The sequence below is a fragment of the Haliotis rubra genome, unplaced genomic scaffold, assembly GCF_003918875.1.
Source record: "Haliotis rubra isolate DU_JTF1 unplaced genomic scaffold, ASM391887v1 Scf118, whole genome shotgun sequence".
NCBI classification, from domain to species: Eukaryota; Metazoa; Mollusca; class Gastropoda; order Lepetellida; family Haliotidae; genus Haliotis; species Haliotis rubra.
The window spans coordinates 1,534,541-1,553,898 of record NW_025765092.1 but is presented as its reverse complement, the minus strand read 5'-3'; the positions used below and the strand labels follow the sequence as shown (position 1 = coordinate 1,553,898).

At 38.3% G+C, this 19,358-nt stretch overlaps 1 protein-coding gene across 1 annotated transcript; it reads right to left on the bottom strand.

Moving 5' to 3' along the window:
• Window positions 1-6,775: 6,775 nt before the first annotated feature.
• On the bottom strand, window positions 6,776-18,826 carry LOC124259403 (4-hydroxyphenylpyruvate dioxygenase-like protein). The gene is made up of 5 exons (XM_046693539.1): window positions 18,113-18,826; window positions 11,660-11,820; window positions 10,721-10,872; window positions 9,570-9,688; window positions 6,776-8,512 (listed from the first exon to the last, which is right to left on the bottom strand). Exons 1-5 carry the CDS (start codon window positions 18,274-18,276, stop codon window positions 8,350-8,352), a joined length of 759 nt encoding a protein of 252 aa, XP_046549495.1. The 5' UTR covers window positions 18,277-18,826; the 3' UTR covers window positions 6,776-8,349.
• Between the last annotated feature and the right edge of the window lie 532 nt (window positions 18,827-19,358).

Below are 19,358 nucleotides of genomic sequence, written 5' to 3'. Positions count from 1 at the left end.
GCTAACAATGTTTCGTAAAATAAACGTATATCAAATATTTCACAGAGTTGTTGATGATATTAATATCAGATGATGTACAGAGACTTTGAATGGAGAGTAATGCCCACTTGATGTCTTTATATATAATATTTCACAGAGTTGTTGATGATATTAATATCAGATGATGTACAGAGACTTTGAATGGAGACGTAATGCCCACTTGATGTCTTTGGGCATATTTGCATATAGACCATACGACCTACAATACAAAATAATACATAGTATGGTTCTTGAGTTACCAAATGAGTACATAGTACTTTATATATACTTATGATAACGTTCTGAATATATACCCATGTCTCTACAAACAAACAAAGTGTATGTTATCAAAAGCAAATTACAAATCCAATGAGTACAACACTTTGCTATGTCTATCAACACTATCAACACTGATGCTGTTTAGATATTACTGATATCATGCACTGATATTAATTATTCATATTATAAGTATTCCATGAACCAACATGTGGCCATCTGGTCCCTATTACGATCCGTGAGATCAACCGCGTGATTCAGAGACGTTAGTAGTCACGTGTTACATGACATGCTATGCGGCTTAGATACCCCAACTCGCCTGCACTTCTTGTCTTTAACCCCCTGGTAATTGGGCATGAGTGAGTGAGTGAGTTGGGTTTTATGCCGCTTTTAGCAATATTCCAGCAATATCATCGAGGGGGACACCAGAAATGGGCTTCACACATGTACCCATGTGGGAATCGAACCCGGGTCTTCAGCATGACGAGGGGACGCTTTAACCACCGGGCTACCCCACCGCCCCAATAGGGCATGAAGACCTTGTATCGAGCTGCTGCCATGATACATGTTGCTACTGGTACATATTCCCATCTAGATCACTCGACTATGAGTCTGACAGTGGATGTTTGTCCCATAGCGTGTCCAATGCAGGGGCGGATACAGCTTTTTGAGAAGGGGGGGTTGGGGTTGCACTTCATTTCCACGAGAGTTTCAGTGGTCATTTAGTAAACTTTCAAAACAAAATGGGGTGCACACTTCATTTTCACGAGAGTTTCAATGGTCATTTAATAAACTTTCAAAACAAAAGGGGGTGCGCACTTCATTTTCACGAGAGTTTCAATGGTCATTTAATAAACTTTCAGGACAAAATGGGGGGGTGCGCACCCCTGCACCCCTCTGAATCCGCCTATGCAATGTCACATGGTCATGGAGCAGAGAAGTGAGTGAGTGAGTGAATATAGATTAACGCCGCATCAGCAATGTTGCAGCTATTCGCGGCAAATGGAGCAGATGAGGAACTCTAGTCTTGCAAATACATTGATAGTGGGACATACTGTTACACATGTCACCCTGCAGATAGCTGTTCAATTCAATCCATGCAACAAGAAACATTACCATAACATAATGCGCAACAATGTCAACAGAACAACTCAACACAATGGGTAGCTCTGACATTTGATTCAAATTGAACTGAACCGACATATACTCCCTAAGCCACAAATATTTCAGAAAAGATTCATAGCACAAATCTTACAAAATTTTTATACCACATACATTACAGAATTTTTTTATACCACATACATTACAGAAAAGATTCATACCACATATATTACAGAAAAGATTCATACCACAAATATTACAGAAAAGATTCATACCACAAATATTACAGAAAAGATTCATACCACAAATATTACAGAAAAGATTCATACCACAAATATTACAGAAAAGATTCATACCACATACATTACAGAAAAGATTCATACCACAAATATTACAGAAAAGATTCATACCACAAATATTACAGAAAAGATTCATACCACAAATATTACAGAAAAGATTCATACCACAAATATTACAGAAAAGATTCATACCACATACATTACAGAAAAGATTCATACCACAAATATTACAGAAAAGATTCATACCACATACACAGAAAAGATTCATACCACAAATATTACAGAAAGATTCATACCACAAATATTACAGAAAAGATTCATAGCCACAAATATTACAGAAAAGATTCATACCACAAATATTACAGAAAAGATTCATACCACATACATTACAGAAAAGATTCATACCACAAATATTACAGAAAAGATTCATACCACATACATTACAGAAAAGATTCATACCACAAATATTACAGAAAAGATTCATACCACATACATTACAGAAAAGATTCATACCACAAATATTACAGAAAAGATTCATACCACAAATATTACAGAAAAGATTCATACCACATACATTACAGAAAAGATTCATACCACAAATATTACAGAAAAGATTCATACCACATACATTACAGAAAATATTCATACCACATATATTACCAAAATAGAATCATACCAAATATAATACACAAAAGATTCATACTACATATATTACAGAAAAAGTTCATAGCACTTTTATTACACAAAAGATTCATAGCACATATGAACATTATAAAAAAATATTTCATCAACAGCCAAACTCCGCTTCAATGTAAGATGACAATTTAATATTTCTGGATGATGATGTATTGGCTACACAGTATCTGTATGATACTCTCAATAAATGAAACTCTCAATAAGGATTTCTGAACAAAGCAAAATACATAACTTAACATAATTCCCAAGCAGAGCAAATTCATGTGAAAAGTAATCCTTGGGATTCTCCAGCAGAGCAATTTGAAGGGATAACTGTACCCTCACAAACAAAGCAATGTGAATGTACAATTAGATCCTCTCTTCTAGATCTGACCGCCTCCGTGGTGTAGAGTGGAAGGTCGCGGGTTCGATCCCCGACTGAATCATACCAAAAGACGTTAATATATGGTACTTGTTGGTCCCTGCCTGGCGCTCGGCATTAATGGGTACAAGGACTGGTCGGCTCGGAGTCAGTATAATGTGTCTGAGTGGGGTATTCATGCTTCACTGCGGCATGGTATCTCAGTGGGCTAGCACTATAAAACCAGCTTCAGTCTGGGCTAGTACAAGCAGCCGCACATACACATACACGCATGCACTTCGTCATATGAGCGAAATATTCTCAAGCACAACGTTAAATCCAATTTTACCTCACCTCATCTCTTCTAGATCTGCCAATGTCCATCTCTCCCCTGAGTCTCAAGAAGACCAGTGAAAGTGAAGTAATTCTAATCACCAACAATTATCATTGGCCAACCACACAAGGAATATATTCTATGTCATGAGTGAGAACATTGATCATTCTAGCAATAACAAATAGATAACAAGAGTCATCAGAAGATGACATATCCCCCCGGCCCCCACATCTTTGAAAGAACAAATCATCTGACAGTTACTTAAAGTCCAGCTTGATTTTAGACTAAGTGCAAATCGTTTCCATGGAAATCATGAAAAAAATAAATGACAAAAATCTGCAAATAGCAAAAGGCACCACTTCAAGATCTGTCTCACATATCTGCCACGTTTTACTGAAAGATATTAAGAACTTTTTGAGTTGTGCTCCGGAAACGAAACCTACCCCGCCCTTTTGAGACTCGTTTCCATGGAAACCAAGAAAAATAAAAATGACAAAAATCTGCAAATAGCAAAAGGCACTACATTGGGATCTGCCTCACATATCTGCCAAGTTTTGCTGAAAGATATTAAGTAGTTTTAGCGTTGTGCTCCGGAAACAAAACCTACCCCTCCCTTTTGAGACTAAGTCCGAATTGTTTACATGGAAACTGAGAAAATAATAAATCACAAAAATCTGCAAATAGCAAAAGGCACCACTTCAAGATCTGCCTGACATATCTGCCAAGTTTTGCTGAAAGATATTGAGAAGTTTTCGAGTTGTGCTCCGGAAACGAAGCCCACCCCTAACTTTTGGGACTAAGTCTGAATCGTTTCCATGGAAACCGGGGAAAAATAAAAATGCCAAAAATCTGCTAATAGCAAAAGGCACCACTTAAGGTTCTGTTTGATATATCTACCAAGTATTGTTGAAAAATATTGAGCGGTTTTTGAGTTATGCTCTGGAAACGAAGCCCACCCCTCTTTAAGACTAGGTCCAAAACGTTTCCATGGAAACGACAAAAATAAAACTGACAATAATCTGTAAATAGCAAAAAGCACCACCTTAGGTTATGTTTGACATATCTGACAATTTTTGTTGAAAAATATCTAACGGTCTTTGAGTTATGCTCCGGAAACAAAATTATTGCGGACAGACAGACGGACGAGGCAACAAAGAAACAGTGAACAAACAAGATTAAAAATCTGTTTACTGATTTACGCTTAGATTTCATCTCCACACAAAAGCATATGTATGTATGATTTACTGTGTGCACATAAATCTTATTTTCTTAAACCATTATAAGTTGTTCACTGGTCGCAAGGGGGGCATGGGTTGATGTACCCTCGATGTTTGTTTATGTTCCCTGAGCCCGAACAAACATCTAGGGTACAACCCATGGGCCCCGAGGGACCAGTGAACAACGTATTTATCTTACCGAACACCTTAATGTTAATTTTGAATTGTTTGAAGCACGGGTACAAATCTTTTTGTAGCCATCGTTAGATTTTGCTGACAAGAAAAACAGATTTAGAGTTATCTCCCTTTCATCAATTTGCATTCGCAAAACATCGGTAATTTCCATACATCATAAGTGATTCAATGTTATTCGAGATAAAGAATTACTACCACGAAGTACCAAATGAGTTGCCATTGACAGCGGGGTACATTGAAATGTAACTCGCTTGTAAGGGGGTAAATTGAAAATAATAGAAGAGCGCTCAGCCAATCAGAAAGCGACATTTATGTGTGAGGTAAGATAAATATATATATCCTGTTATTCTTCATTCAGCAGAAAGAAGAACCTTGTACACGGATACAATGTATTAATCCAGCAATCAAACTGACATAGATCTAAATATTTAAAGACACAGCAAAATATTTGTTTCCTACATCCCATTTCACAAAAATATATACTCTCTTGATTAAATAATTATATTACTTTATGTACATATGCAAAGTGTATTCAAATAAAATTCATTACAGATTTGATGTATGCGTATCATCCCTACGAGGGGATAAATTAATATCCCATACTACAGTCAATACCCTACAAGGAGCTCATATGGCAACAAAATATGAACAACAAGAGTCATCAGAAGATGACATATCCCCGGCCCCCATATCTTTGAAAGAACAAATCATCTGACAGTTACTTAAAGTCCAGCTTGATTTTTAGACTAAGTGCAAATCGTTTCCATGGAAATCATGAAAAAATAAATGACAAAAATCTGCAAATAGCAAAGGCACCACTTTGGGATCTGCCTCACATATCTGCCAAGTTTTGCTGAAAGATATTAAGAAGTTTTCGGGTTGTGCTCCGAAACAAAACCTACCCCTCCCTTTTGAGACTAAGTCCAAATTGTTTTCATGGAAACTGAGAAAATAATAAATTACAAATATCTGCAAATAGCAAAAGGCACCACTTTGGCATCTGCCTGACATATCTGCCAAGTTTTGCTGAAAGATATTAAGAAGTTTTCCAGTTGTGTTCGGAAGCAGAAACCCATCCCTTCCTTTTTGAGACTAAGTCCGAATCATTTCCATGGAAACCGAGAAAGTAATAAATCACAAAATATCTGCAAATAGCAAAGGCACCACTTCAAGATCTGCCTCACATATCTGCCAAGTTTTGCTGAAAGATATAGAGAGGTTTTGAGTTGTGCTCCGAAAGCGAAGCCCACCCCTCACTTTTGGGATTAAGTCCGAATCGTTTCCATGGAAACCAGGAAAAAAATTAAAATGCCAAAATCTGTAAATAGCAAAGGCACAACTTTAGGATCTGTTTGATATATCTACCAAGTTTTGTTGAAAAATATTATCACGGTTTTGAGTTGTGCTCGAGGAAGCGAAAGCAATCCTTACTTTTTGAGACTAAGTCCAAAATGTTTCCATGGAAACCGGGAAAAATAAAAATGACAAAAATCTGCAAATAGCAAAAGGCACCACTTAAGGTTCTGTTTCATACATCTACCAAGTTTTGTTGAAAAATATTGAACGGTTCTTGAGTTATGCTCCGGAAACGAAGCCCACCCCTCACTTTTGGGATTAAGTCCGAATCGTTTCCATGGAAACCGGGAAAAATAAAAATACCAAAAATCTGCAAATAGCAAAAGGCACCACTTAAGGTTCTGTTTGATATATCTACCAAGTCTTGTTGAAAAATATTGAACGGTTCTTGAGTTATGCTCGAGGAAAGCGAAGCCCACCCCTCACTTTTGGGATTAAGTCGAATCATTTCCATGGAAACCGGGGAAAAATAAAATGCAAAAATCTGTAAATAGCAAAGGCACAACTTTAGGATCTGTTTGATATATCTACCAAGTTTTGTTGAAAAATATTATCACGTTTTTGAGTTGTGCTCCGGAAGCGAAAGCAATCCTTACTTTTTGAGACTAAGTCCAAAATGTTTCCATGGAAACCAAGAAAAATAAAATGCCAAAAATCTGCAAATAGTAAAAGGCACAACTTTAGGATCTGTTTGATATATCTACCAAGTTTTGTTGAAAAATATTGAATGGTTCTTGAGTTATGCTCAGGAAAGCGAAGCCCACCCTTCTTTAAGACTAAGTCCAAAACGTTTCCATGGAAACCGAGAAAAATAAAATGACAATTATCTGTAAATAGCAAAAGGCACCACCTTAGGTTATGTTTGACATATCTACCAATTTTGGTTAAAAATATCAAGCGGTCTTTGAGTTATGGTCGAAACAAAATGATTACGGACGGACCGGATGGATGGCGTGGTGACGGACGGACGGACGGACAGACGGACGAGGGCGATGACTATATCCCCACCGCATTATATGCGGTGGGATAAAAAAAGCAGTCAAAGGTTACCACAATATTGGTTTTGATGACAATCATGTCCAGAATACACACTATATGCATGAGATCATTGCCATAACTGGTTATTGAACGAAGGGATTTATTGTACATTTCATATTCCCATACCCTGGAACACAACTATTTAGATTATTTGAAATTGTATATAATATTTCTTCAGTAAAAGAAGATTGTATTCATCATAAATAGTAATTTCAGTATACACATATTTAGATAACTAATCATGATTATACCGGTGTATGAAAAATGTTGAAAAACACTTCTGAATAACAGGTGTTATTAATAATGTGCTTAATATGTTATTTAAAAAAAACAGCCAGTTATTAACAAGACTATCATATGTATCACAGGCCAAAACAGTTTTGTTGATTATACACTCAGTAACAAATATTGAAGCCCCCTGTAAACAAATAAAAAACATATGTATCTGTTAATCAAGATTGACCCACAAAGTTTTGTATAACATCACTATGAACAGTATTCCAGTTATCAAAGAATTCTGGTATGCATAAGGGAGGTAACTCTACACAGCAATGGCTATGACAACTTGACCATCAAAGCTCCCATATAAACAGTAACAATGTCATGGCTACTCATGGCTATTTCACTTATTTCAGGAATTTATCTTATATACTAAACTATGTTCATTTTGCAAGCAAATTGGTGAACAATCACTATTTTGTGCACAATTGGGATTTCCATAAGTTCTTATTTTCCAACAGTTGATATGTCGATATTGGATACATGAACATTGTATTTGATGCAGTAATGTAAAACAAAACATAAAATCTTTTTCCTGCCTTGTCATCAGTGAAATACATGTCATCTCAACAGCTCAATCAGATTAGTTATGATTAAACAAGTTTAACATGGAAGCAGAACAGCTCTGTTCTCAATCAGGGATTATTTCCTGTCATTTGTGGCAAACTTGGCTGTTCATGAACCTGACCCGGTGAATGTATTCATGAAATCAAAACAGCTCTACATCCCTTCTCCAACAACTAACATGGAAACAAATAGATCTCCATAACATCATGAAACTCCAATCCATTAAAGACAGGGTTGGAAAAAGATTGGTCCTTGCGGTTTTCAACTATAATAATTTAATCTTGGGAAGAAATGTTAACTTACAGCATGAGGGTTATGACAAGCCCCCTTGACTTCCATGCTTAATTCTGCACACTGCATGGCTCACCATAGCTTAGAGCATGACTGGTGTTTGGAATCTTTCTGCATGTATTGAACTCCTGATCAACGCTCACATCTCAGAGATTCTGTTGCTGAGAGATTCTAACTATTGCTGAGAGATTCAGACTGTCAGTTATGCAGCATACAACTTTATTTATAACAACTTCTTGTTTATTGCAAAGAGCAACATTTTGGTGTAGATTCTTTTAGCTTGATAACACGAAATGTGACTCTATGCAATAATGCCCATCAAACAAATATTCAGACTTTGGCTCAGAGATTCTGACTGCCGCTCTTGGACAGATATGCCGACACGGACTTCCACAGCGCCTTGATGTTACCAAAACCGAACCCTGATGCTCCACATCGCTGGATGATTTCTAGGAATAAGGTGTCTCGGTCAAACAGCGGCTGGGAGAACTTCTGCATCAGGTATCTGGAACACAGTGAGTGAGTTCAGTTTTGCGCCACATTCAGCAATATTCCAGCTATATGTCTGTAAATAATCGATTCAGGACCAGACAATCTAGTGATCAACAGCATGAGCAACGATCTATGCAATTGGGATACGATGACCACCCGATCCGTTAGTCACCTCTTACGGCAAGCATGGGTTACTGAAGATCAATTCTAACCCGGATCTTCATGGGTTCTGAAAAACAATATGGTCAGTGTGAATGTGTGGAACACAGTTACACTGGGTGTCTAGGTCACACAGAGTGCAAGATCCTCCAGGAACCACAATATTTTTCCTTCCCCCAAGCCAGACCCATGAAAATCTGGGTTAGAATTTAAGCCTACCAAAGAAAACTTTCCCACTGTGCAGAAAAACGCAGAAAAGACCACATTAATCGTGGAAATAGCAACATAAACATAATACCTTGCTACTGAAACAGTAAAAACGGCAACTTTAAAAACGAACAATCGCTAAAACTGGATAAAAAAGTCTCGACCGCATGTTGACATTTTCCAGCAGTTTCATTAGTTGCAGTTACAATGTTGCAGTTTCATAGTCTTTCGTTGCCGTTTTTACTGTTTCAGTATCGAGGTAATATGTTTATGTTGCTATTTCCACGATGAATGTGGGCTTTTCTGCATTTTTCTGCGCCAATGGGAAAGTTTTCTTTGGTAGGCCTGGAATTGATCTTTAGTAATCCATGCTTGTCGTAAGAGGCAACTAATGGGATCGGGTGGTCAGGCTCGCTGACTTGGTTGACATGTCATCATATCCCAGTTGCGTAGATCGATGCTCATGATGTTGATCACTTGACTGTCTGGTCCAGACTTGAATATTTACAGACTGCCGCCATATAGCTGGAATACTGCTGAATGCGGTGTTAAACAACAAACAAACAAATCAACTCTGCTTTTCCTGCAATACAAAGTCCCTAAATGAAGCAAGTCTAGATTGTTCTCACAGGAGCGCCTTTTCAATTTATATGGAGTTATATGTTTCTGTCCGTGGCTAAGCATCGAAGAAAGGCATCTCTTACCTGTGTGTGTCTTCACTGTCTGTAGCATCTGCATCCGCCTCCATGTCAATCAGTATCCCCTGAGACTTGAGCAGCTCGGGCTTCAACCCAATTTTCTGTATCTCATCCAGCTTCCCTTCCTGTCACCATGGAGATTAGAAAACCAAATTATTTCAGATTTTGATTATTATTATTAATTATTTCAAACCTGACCAACTTCAGACCTATGCTGTGTGTGGGTATAATGATTAACACTGAAAGTTTAGCTTCCTGAGTGAGTGCAGAGTTTTACCACATGTAAAGTATTACATACTAGATGCATAAATATGCAGGGGTGGTGTGATAGCCTAGTGGTTAAAGCGTTCGCACTGAAGACTGAAGACCCGGGTTCAATTTCCCACATGGGCAAAATGTGTGAAGTCCATTTCAGGTGTTCCCCACTGTGATATTGCTGGAATATTGCTAAAAGCGGCGTAAACCAATACTTGCTCACTCACTGGAAGGATGCAAATATATTTTAAGGCTGGAAACCCTAAACATAACTGAGCATCACACAGACAAACAAATATAAAGTCCCAGTGAATGATTGTGTGTGTAAAGTTTTTATGCTTATTTTAGCAATATCCAACCAGGATGGGATTCACACATTGGACCCATTCTTGCATATCAAACAAAGGTCTGTACCATGAGTTACGCTTTAAGCACTAGACCAACACAACATTGGGGCCTAAGATCAATTCTAGCTTAAAGCCATCAACTTCATCATAGTCATGGTAACAGTCAACACAGAGATGGAGACCTGGCCCCGTTTCACGAAGCTCTTGTAAGCTTAAGTTCTCGTAACTTTTCTCGTAGCATCGTACCTCCTATGTTACAGTATAGGAGGTACGAATGCTACGAGGAAAGTTACGAGATCTTAGACTTACGAGAGCTTTGTGAAACAGGGCCCAGAACCTTTGGCAAACACCTTACCTACCAAGCTAATAGTCTAAACAATGGACAGCATTATTAATCAAAAACAGAACATGGAGAAAATATCAAATACTTCAGTTTTTATTATCTCTTTGGTTAGCGGTATGTTTTGGAATAATCTCCTGAAAGACCAAGTAACATCATGCTTGTTTGGAGTCTGTCACAGTATTTGTGGGATATTTACAGGGAGTTATTGTTACCTCATAATAATAATTGGGAGGTGGCTCGGCAAACTTGACCCCCTTCTGTCTGAGCCCGGTGATGGTGGAGATGATGTCCGGTGTGTGTAGAGCTATATGTTGCAGCCCAGGGCCATTGTGCTGCTGGAGGAATGTGTCCACCTGATTTGGCCCTGAAATAACACAAAGTGAAGAACTGAATTGAACTTAAACCTTCGATTGTTTCATTTTCAAGCCAAAGCTGGAGTATCCCTGGACCCTGCCTTGGTTCCAATGTTTACAATCACATAACAATATTTCACATGAAACTGAAAGGCCATATTTCTTTGGTAAAAGGAAGCAGATTTTGTCATTGAGGCCAAGAACTGGATTGCATGAATCTGATTTGTCAGGAGCAGTCTCTCGCTTTCACAGGGCCAATCCCACAAAGTGTAAGGTGCAGCTTTCACCTTGGTTTAACAGAAAACACAGAACTAATATCTACCTGATAAAAATTGGTCTTATTTTGAAACAGCAAAAAACCGGAAGGATGATTTTGATATTTTAAAAGCCTCACAAAAGCAAAGCAAAAATTATAAGGATCCTAAAATACCCATACTAAATTGAAATATGTTTTTTTTAAAAGTTATTAAATATCTTTTAATACACATCATACATACGAGAGTATTTCCTACTTTTCCGAATCCTGATTTCATCATCTGATAATAAAGCTGCTTGATTTCTTTCCTATTTTGTTTCATAAAAACACAAGCATTCCACAGTAACTGTGCAGTACTGAGTTTTTTAAGTACTGCCCAAACTCAAACAGTTATCACACTGGGTACCTATTCTGACCAACTTGCATTGTACAATACAGCACCAGCACTTAGCACTAAGAATGTCATAAGTGTATGTTAAGGTATGGGAGTCACTGTAGTGCTCAAGATCATCTTGTACAACATCTCTTAGAACGATTGTTACCTTGACTAGGCAAAGACTCTGCCAGTACGAATGTTATGCGATCCTGATTCTGGCTAGGTGCTACCAGTCCCACCTCGGCACACTTCCAGTACTCAAAGGCCACCATCCTCAACCCGATATTATCCCCCTTGATCACCATACCCTCCTTTTCATCCTCATCCCTGAAAGAAGAAGAAACACACCAATCAGTTGAATATGTGCAACTTCAAATTAGGACTTAACCAGTATGCTGGATTAGAATTATGTGAAGGGTTAATATTGATTTATGCTGTTGTATGCAACATCAATAAAGTGAAGTGGTGGTGGTGGTGGAATTGGGTTTAACATCGTGCTTGAGAATATTTCGCTCATATGACAAAGTGCATGCGTGTGTATGTGTATGTGCGGCTGCTTGTACTAGCCCAGACTGAAGCTGGTTTTATAGTGCTAGCCCACTGAGATACCATGCCGCAGTGAAGCATGAATACCCCACTCAGACACATTATACTGACTCCGAGCCGACTAGTCCTTGATGTACCCATTAATGCTGAGCGCCAGGCAGGGACCAACAAATACCATATTTTAATGTCTTTTGGTATGATGCAGTCAGGGATCGAACCCGTGACCTTCCGCACTCTGGGCGGATGCTCTAACCACTACACCATGGAGGCGGTAATAAAGTGAAGTAACATTGATGCTACCAATACTGACAAATAAAAGAATCAGTATCAAGAGGTACACTCACAAATAAGAAGAAGTTGTTATCCATACATTTGTCAGTATTGTACATCCCAACTAAAATGCCAATCAAAGACATTATCGATGCTATCAATTTTCTGGGAAGATACATTATTATTGATCAAGATCGATGTCCATTGTTTCAGCTGGTTGCTATTCTTATCAGGTAGACCCAGTGGTTAAAGTGCTCGTTCATCACAATGAAGACATGGGTACAATGAGTGAAGACCATTTCTGGTGTCCCCACTAGTGCTGGGAATTGGTCAAAATCTCATAATTGATGATTGGTTCATTACAACCGATCAATCATCGAAAATAATTGGTTAGCGTCATTTATGAAATTGTCCTGATTATTTTTGTTAATGGACAAAAAAAATAAAGAAAAAACCCTGTAGTTCTTTGGTGTTTTTGCAAATTGCACAAAAGGCATTTGCAAATTTCACATCTTTAAAGGATGACTAGTAGGTTAGGAACATAAATTTCTTGGAGTCTTTAAGATAAATTCAATCATGACTTGGAACGAGCTTGTAGTGGTCATGAAATGTAACAGACAAAACCAACCTTGTGAAAAATATTGTTAATGCAAACAAGTGTTCCAGAATTGTTTGTGTTCGATTATGAGAAAACATGATCGATTGCTTGGTCGTTTAGTCACTGCGACCAATCTTCGATTATTTCAATTAATCGGACCACCACTAGTCCCCACCAGTGATATTGCTGGACTATTCTTAAAAGCAATGTTAAACCATAATCACTTATGAATGTTATTCCTATTATTCTTAAACAATTCAATTTAGAAAACATGGAAGCAAACACTGGTTCATGGTTTTTAACACACATCACATTCCTGGGCAGCATGGTATATGGTGATTAGCTCCCATCCACTATCAGGTGATATGGACTCTAATACTCACAGCTGACATTTTCAGAGTTGAAAGTCCATTATCACCGTGACCAGAGATCCAACCCAGTACAGATTTGAGATGAATTATAATACACTAAAAACTCAAAAAATATTTACCCAAAATGTGGTATCTCCTGACAAACTGGCAGTAAGCAGTAACTCTTGATCAAATAATTTTTCACCAAATTTTTGGAACCAGATGCAACTACAGGACATAGGATTTTTATTGTGATTTTGAATGTATATTCATGGAAAAACTTATCACAATACCCATTATTTTTAACCCTAGCAATTTATATTCATATCATAATCATGTTTGTTTGTCTGATTATTTTGAATCTTTGGTAACATACCAATACTATGAAAAATATGGGGTGTTGCAATACAATTTCCATGTGCACGCATGGGACACCAGAAGTGTATACCTAGGTTTTAAAGATTTACACAAAATAGATAGGTTTATGAAATAATGTTTGCAAAAAGTACAAAATAAAGATGTTATACAGCATATCAAAGCAGTTTCTCCTGGGCCCTTGTAATTACAACATGAAAGTACCAACCAGACCATAAACAGCATGGTAGTTACCCTGTTTGAACCAGTATCGGAGAACAAACAGTAATAGACATGATACATGCTCCCATATTGCAATATTAATTTTTGTACTATTAAAATAAGGCTCACTGCATGTACAGCTACTGTTGTCCAACAAAGAACCAGTTTGCTTTAATCATGGTAATCACATCCATCATCTTATTCTGAACTGAAGAGATCAGTCGAACAACGAAAACCAAACAATCCCAGGGACAATATTCTGGGTCAAAGGTTTCCATTTGGAAATCACTTAAACACTATTTCAGAAACTTGTAACTACTCACCACCTGAAGTGAGTGAGTGAGTGAGTTGGGTTTGACACAGCTTTTAGCAATATTCCAGCAATATCACTGCAGGGGACACCAGAAATGGGCTTCACGCAATGTACCCATGTGAGGATTCGAACCCAGGTCTTCGGGGGGACACCAGAAATGGACCTCACACATTGTACCCATGTGGGGAATCGAACCTGGGCCTTTGGCATGACGAGCAAACGCTTTAACCACTGGGCTACCCCACTGCCATCCACCACCAAAAGTGTTCTGTATGTGTTTACTGTTAATACCCCTACCTTCAATGTTCATGTATGAAGCAGGGAGAAATACATATGTTATGAATTTGAAATGTTAGTGGTTATGGAAATGATTCTGTGACAAATGTTCATGACATGATACATATTGTTATTGCCCGACCACCAAGTTGATTACATCCTCATGAGCCACTTGTAATAAAAACTGACACTGCTCAGCACTTAATGTTCATATATAGATATCAGAAATACCGCATTCACTGTATTAAGTGCCCTGTTTTAATAACCACAAATCTGCAAGTATTCACTTTTAGAGCTACATATTAGGTCTGAAAATGTACATGACAGTCTATAGTTCCTTGTCTATATTGCAGACTTTTCAACAGAAAACAGATGCATATCCCATTTTTATAAACCTATCTCCGATTTTTTCTGCAGTAAAGTAGGTTCCCTCCAGAATCGGGTAGACCTCTGTCGTGACTTTGCACCGATCATTTCTAAGCCCAGGTTTTGAAGTACACGTTTCGAAACCTCATATCAGGTTAAATTGCGACCATTTCATTACCAAACTTAACCTGATATGAGGTTTTGAAATGACCCTTATTTATGATTGATACAACTTTGTCTTGCTATGACTGATCGTAAAATATCTCATTATTGAAAACTTCCAATATATAGTGGCGATAACTGGTTTCGAACCCGCAACTCTTCGCTCTCTAGCTTGGTGGTTTTATCCACTAGGCTACGATTCGTAACGAAGGATCGCTGTGAAGAATGAGATTGTTTGTCAGTATGAACCATGCGTTCCTCACAAGACGGTACTTTCGGGGCAGCACATGCAGGACACAGGTGGCGCTTTTGCAGAGCACGTGCATTGCGCGTGCGAGGCAAAGTGTTGGCTGCCAGTCGCATCCCAGTTGACACATGATGTTCGATCATTTGCAGGCTGTTCCATCAATGTTATTCTGATCAGTACATGCACAAATTGAAAATAATACATATTTGTGTTTTACATTCATGACGGTTCATAAGTCTGATAAAACACTCTCCCTCGGTCTTGGTCAGGGTTGTAAAACCCTGCTCTCTGGTTTTACAATATCGACCAAGACCTCGGAGTCGTGTTTTATCCTTTACATAACATACATGCAGTTATTTTCCCATATTCAGTCATATTACCTCTGGCATGTAAACACAGGGATTTGCACAGGTTTCCCTTTCCATTCATTTATTTGTCAGTATGAAACAGCAGTCCTGTTACGATTCAGTTGTACTCGGTGAATCGAACCATATCCTTTTATGAATTCCTTCATTATTCATGGTTACTACTGTAGCAGGGTGTGGAGTCATCCCACAGATGAAATCCTTACCTTGTCAGCTTGCTGATGGGGTTAACCTCTTTTGGTCATGTGGACAAGGCATCCAACTTCAGATAAGAAGGTCCATGGTTCGAATCCCAGCACGGGACTTGGAAATTTTATGGCCGCTACATTGGCACCCAACGTGGGGCTGAGCACATTCATATCAAAATTTGAGCAAAATAAATCTCAGTACCCAACTATGCGGCTCGGGACGTGCCTTCTGTTGACTGGGGAGTATGTAGCAGGGCGTGGAGTCATCCCACAGATGACATCCTTACCTTGTCAGCTTGCTGACGGGGTTAACCTCTTTGGTTACGTGAACAAGACGTCTGACTTCGGATCAGAAGGTCTGTGGTTCAAATCCCAGTACGGGACTCGGAAATTTTATGGCCGCTACACTACAATCGAATATTTACGAATATGTGTAAGAGAGTGTTTTTACTTACTAGGTTTTACTGTTTGTACTTTACTTTATCTAAGTGAATGGAATGCAAAATGGAATATATCCAAGCCATGCAATAGCGTAACTTGAGTTATTTAAAGAGTGCCCCTTGTGTCACGGACACAGATATAAGCGGCATTGTTCGCAATGTATTTCTTTTTTTATCTTATAGAAAATATCCTTTAGATGTTTCAACTTTAGCAATTACATGACATGCTGGTTATTCTTTTTCCTAGATATTAACCATAAACTATTCATGAATAAATATTCATATTCGTTATTATATATTTGCAAAAATATTGTGTTCAACTCATAGTGTATTCATTGCAGCCCCATCAGTTACCAGTCAAACTGACCTGTACACAAATGTTATACTGTGTTAGAGAGTCTACATGTCACAAAAAAACACTACTGGATTAATTCTGATAGCTTACATAAAAATATTACCAATATTTAAATACATTGTCTCATAACCTAACACTGCTGCATAATCATATCAGAGATTGTACAGGAGAGACAAACCTACCTGGGTTAATTCAGGTTGCTTACATCAAATTTTACCGAAATATATTTCAAATTGCCTAGGGGATTTATTATGTTAAATAAGGTATGTGCTGACAGAGAACTGCTACCGATGTATAGAAGTTGTATCTGCTAGTGTGTCATGAAATCAACATCTGCTTGACCTGATGACTAGTGTTGATGACTTCATCAGTTGTTGATAAAAGCCATTCAGTCTCCAACTGATCATGGTACCCGACATCTGACTGATAATCACAATCATATTGAACAGTATGTCCATCCATTTAAATGAATGTATTTGAAATATTGTATTTTGTTACAAGTGTAAATAATTATTGGCAAAGCTCTCATGAAATATGTGATCTTGTCTATCAATTGTCAGACTTCCACTTTTTTGGAAGCTGCGCAGTGGCTGAATGGGTTATGTTGCTGACTTTGTGTGCTTGTGATTAGGTGCTTGTGATTAGGTGCTTGCGATTAGGTGCCTTAGGTGTTCAAATCCCGGATGGTACACAACTCCAAAACAGTATCAGAATCTGTATGGAGAAAGTGTAATCCAAAATATAACATATGCTGAAAAAGCTGATCAGTTGATATTTATGTAACATAGATCCAGACACCAATCCAGTCATTCTTGGGAACACCATTTATGCCAATGGCTGACAACCATTAGTTTTGACTGAATTTATATAATTCAGTATAAGTATCACTCAATGCACGTACATTAATTCTAAAACAGATGGGTTTGTTTGTTTGTTGTTTAACACCACTCTCAACAATATCCCAGCTATATGGCAGCAGTCTGTTAATAATCAAGCTTGGACAAATACAATCCAGTGATCAACAACATGAGCATTGATTGAAGCAATTAGGATACGATGACATGTGTCAAGTCTTACGACAAGCATTGGCTGCTGAAGACCAATTCTAACCTGGATCTTCACAGTTGGGAGTGATTAATGCAGTTAAGGAAGTTGAAGTTAAGCAACGTCGAGCTCAGACAGTCCTTGGATTGGTGACCATGTTTTGCAGCTTGACACCTGAGAGTTTCTAGGACTTTAGTCCTGCCCCACAACGAAGCACATCTGATATATGTGGTCTCACCTTAGGCAAGTGAGTTGGTTCAAAATTGCCTCTGTTCACCCAGCAGAAAATGGGTACCCGGATGGATAAAGTCATGTGACTATAACCTTCTTAAAGCGCCTAACACTAATAGGCAGCTTGGGTTACCCGGAGTAATGATAATTAGATTCTGATTAAGTGCTGTGAGCAATCACTTGTTGTTTGGAGACTGTGCACTGTAGAAGATGACTTAATATTATTAGTATTACTAATATTAGTAGTAGTAAAGTAAGCACCTACTGAATATTGGATAATATAATTACCTACCTGTTAACCATGAACCTGACCATTCCAAAGTGTTGTTGATACCAGCTGATCACGTCAAGGAGTGTCCCCATTTCACACACAAATGTCACATGGTCAACGTGGGTTAATTCTACATTGTTTACATTTTGGGAACCGTTAACTGAAGTTTCATTCCCCCGCATCATCTGGGGTCACAGGGACAAAGCCTGGCATAAACAATCCCCGATAACCATTACTCTGTACAAGGGTGTGTTTCACGTTCCCAACGCATGACACGATGGTGGCAGTCTTCACGTCTCCTTGATCGCTCGTATGACATTGAATCGGCCTGAAACATTCGACTCCGGAGTCGATCAATTTCTTTAGACACTTTTCAATGTCTTCGACTTGAATTGCGACATCAAAAGCTGTATCGTAATTCAACTTGCTGTTTCTCTCTCTTTCCGATCCACTAGTGCCAATTCTGTTCCGATCAAACCATATTTTGACGTACGGGTCTGCGATAATTTCTTCATATACGTCGGATGTAATTTCTGTTAGAAGAAATCTTGCCCGGCCGGTCGACAGCACCCACTGTTTCGCAACTGCAGAGGTTCTGGTAGCGATTAGTTTGAAACAATACTGAGAAATTAATTTCTGGGCGACTTTAGAACCATCTTTTACACCAAATTCGATGTGATGAAGGCAGCACTGATCCATTTTGTCGGGTTCACCCCTAAACTACCACACGTGCCTTTCAGCGGTCAGAACAGCAGACAGCTATCGCAATCTCTCGACGACGCTTGTCCAAGCTTATATAGTGTTTTGGTATGCAATGAAGCGAGCCCACTGACATTGCGCGGAGGTAAACATAGATACCGAGCTCCAAACAGCGTTACATTCCAACTATGACTTCTCGTACAAAATGTAGCACGCGGTGTCGCTGAGTGTAAATGGATTATGAAATAACGATATTTGTTACATGATCAGGTTGACACAAGATGGGATAAATTCTGCAGAAATAAATTCAGAAATGAAAGTAGATTTCTCTCTATGTATTCACTACCGACCGCCAACATAACGTTGTATCAGGTGACCGAACAGGAAATAACAATCTGGTCAATGAAAATGTTAAATTTGTGATAAAAAATAACATGATTTACAGTTGATTGTATTTCTTGTTTTGCGAATCATTGTTGTTGTTTTTTTATATAGAGATTAAGATTAATGTGTGTAATTGACTAATCTAATTATCGGAAATAGCAATCAGCTTTAGGCGCACTTCATC

Coding starts and splice junctions, on each gene's coding strand:
- LOC124259403 (XM_046693539.1), bottom strand. CDS start 18,276: ATGATGCGGGGGAATGAAACTTCAGTTAACGGTTCCCAAAATGTAAAC. Junction 11,821..18,112: donor GTCAGGTTCATGGTTAACAG/GTAGGTAATTAT, acceptor TTCTTCTTTCAG/GGATGAGGATGAAAAGGAGG. Junction 9,689..10,720: donor CTCCCAATTATTATTATGAG/GTAACAATAACT, acceptor CCATGGTGACAG/GAAGGGAAGCTGGATGAGAT.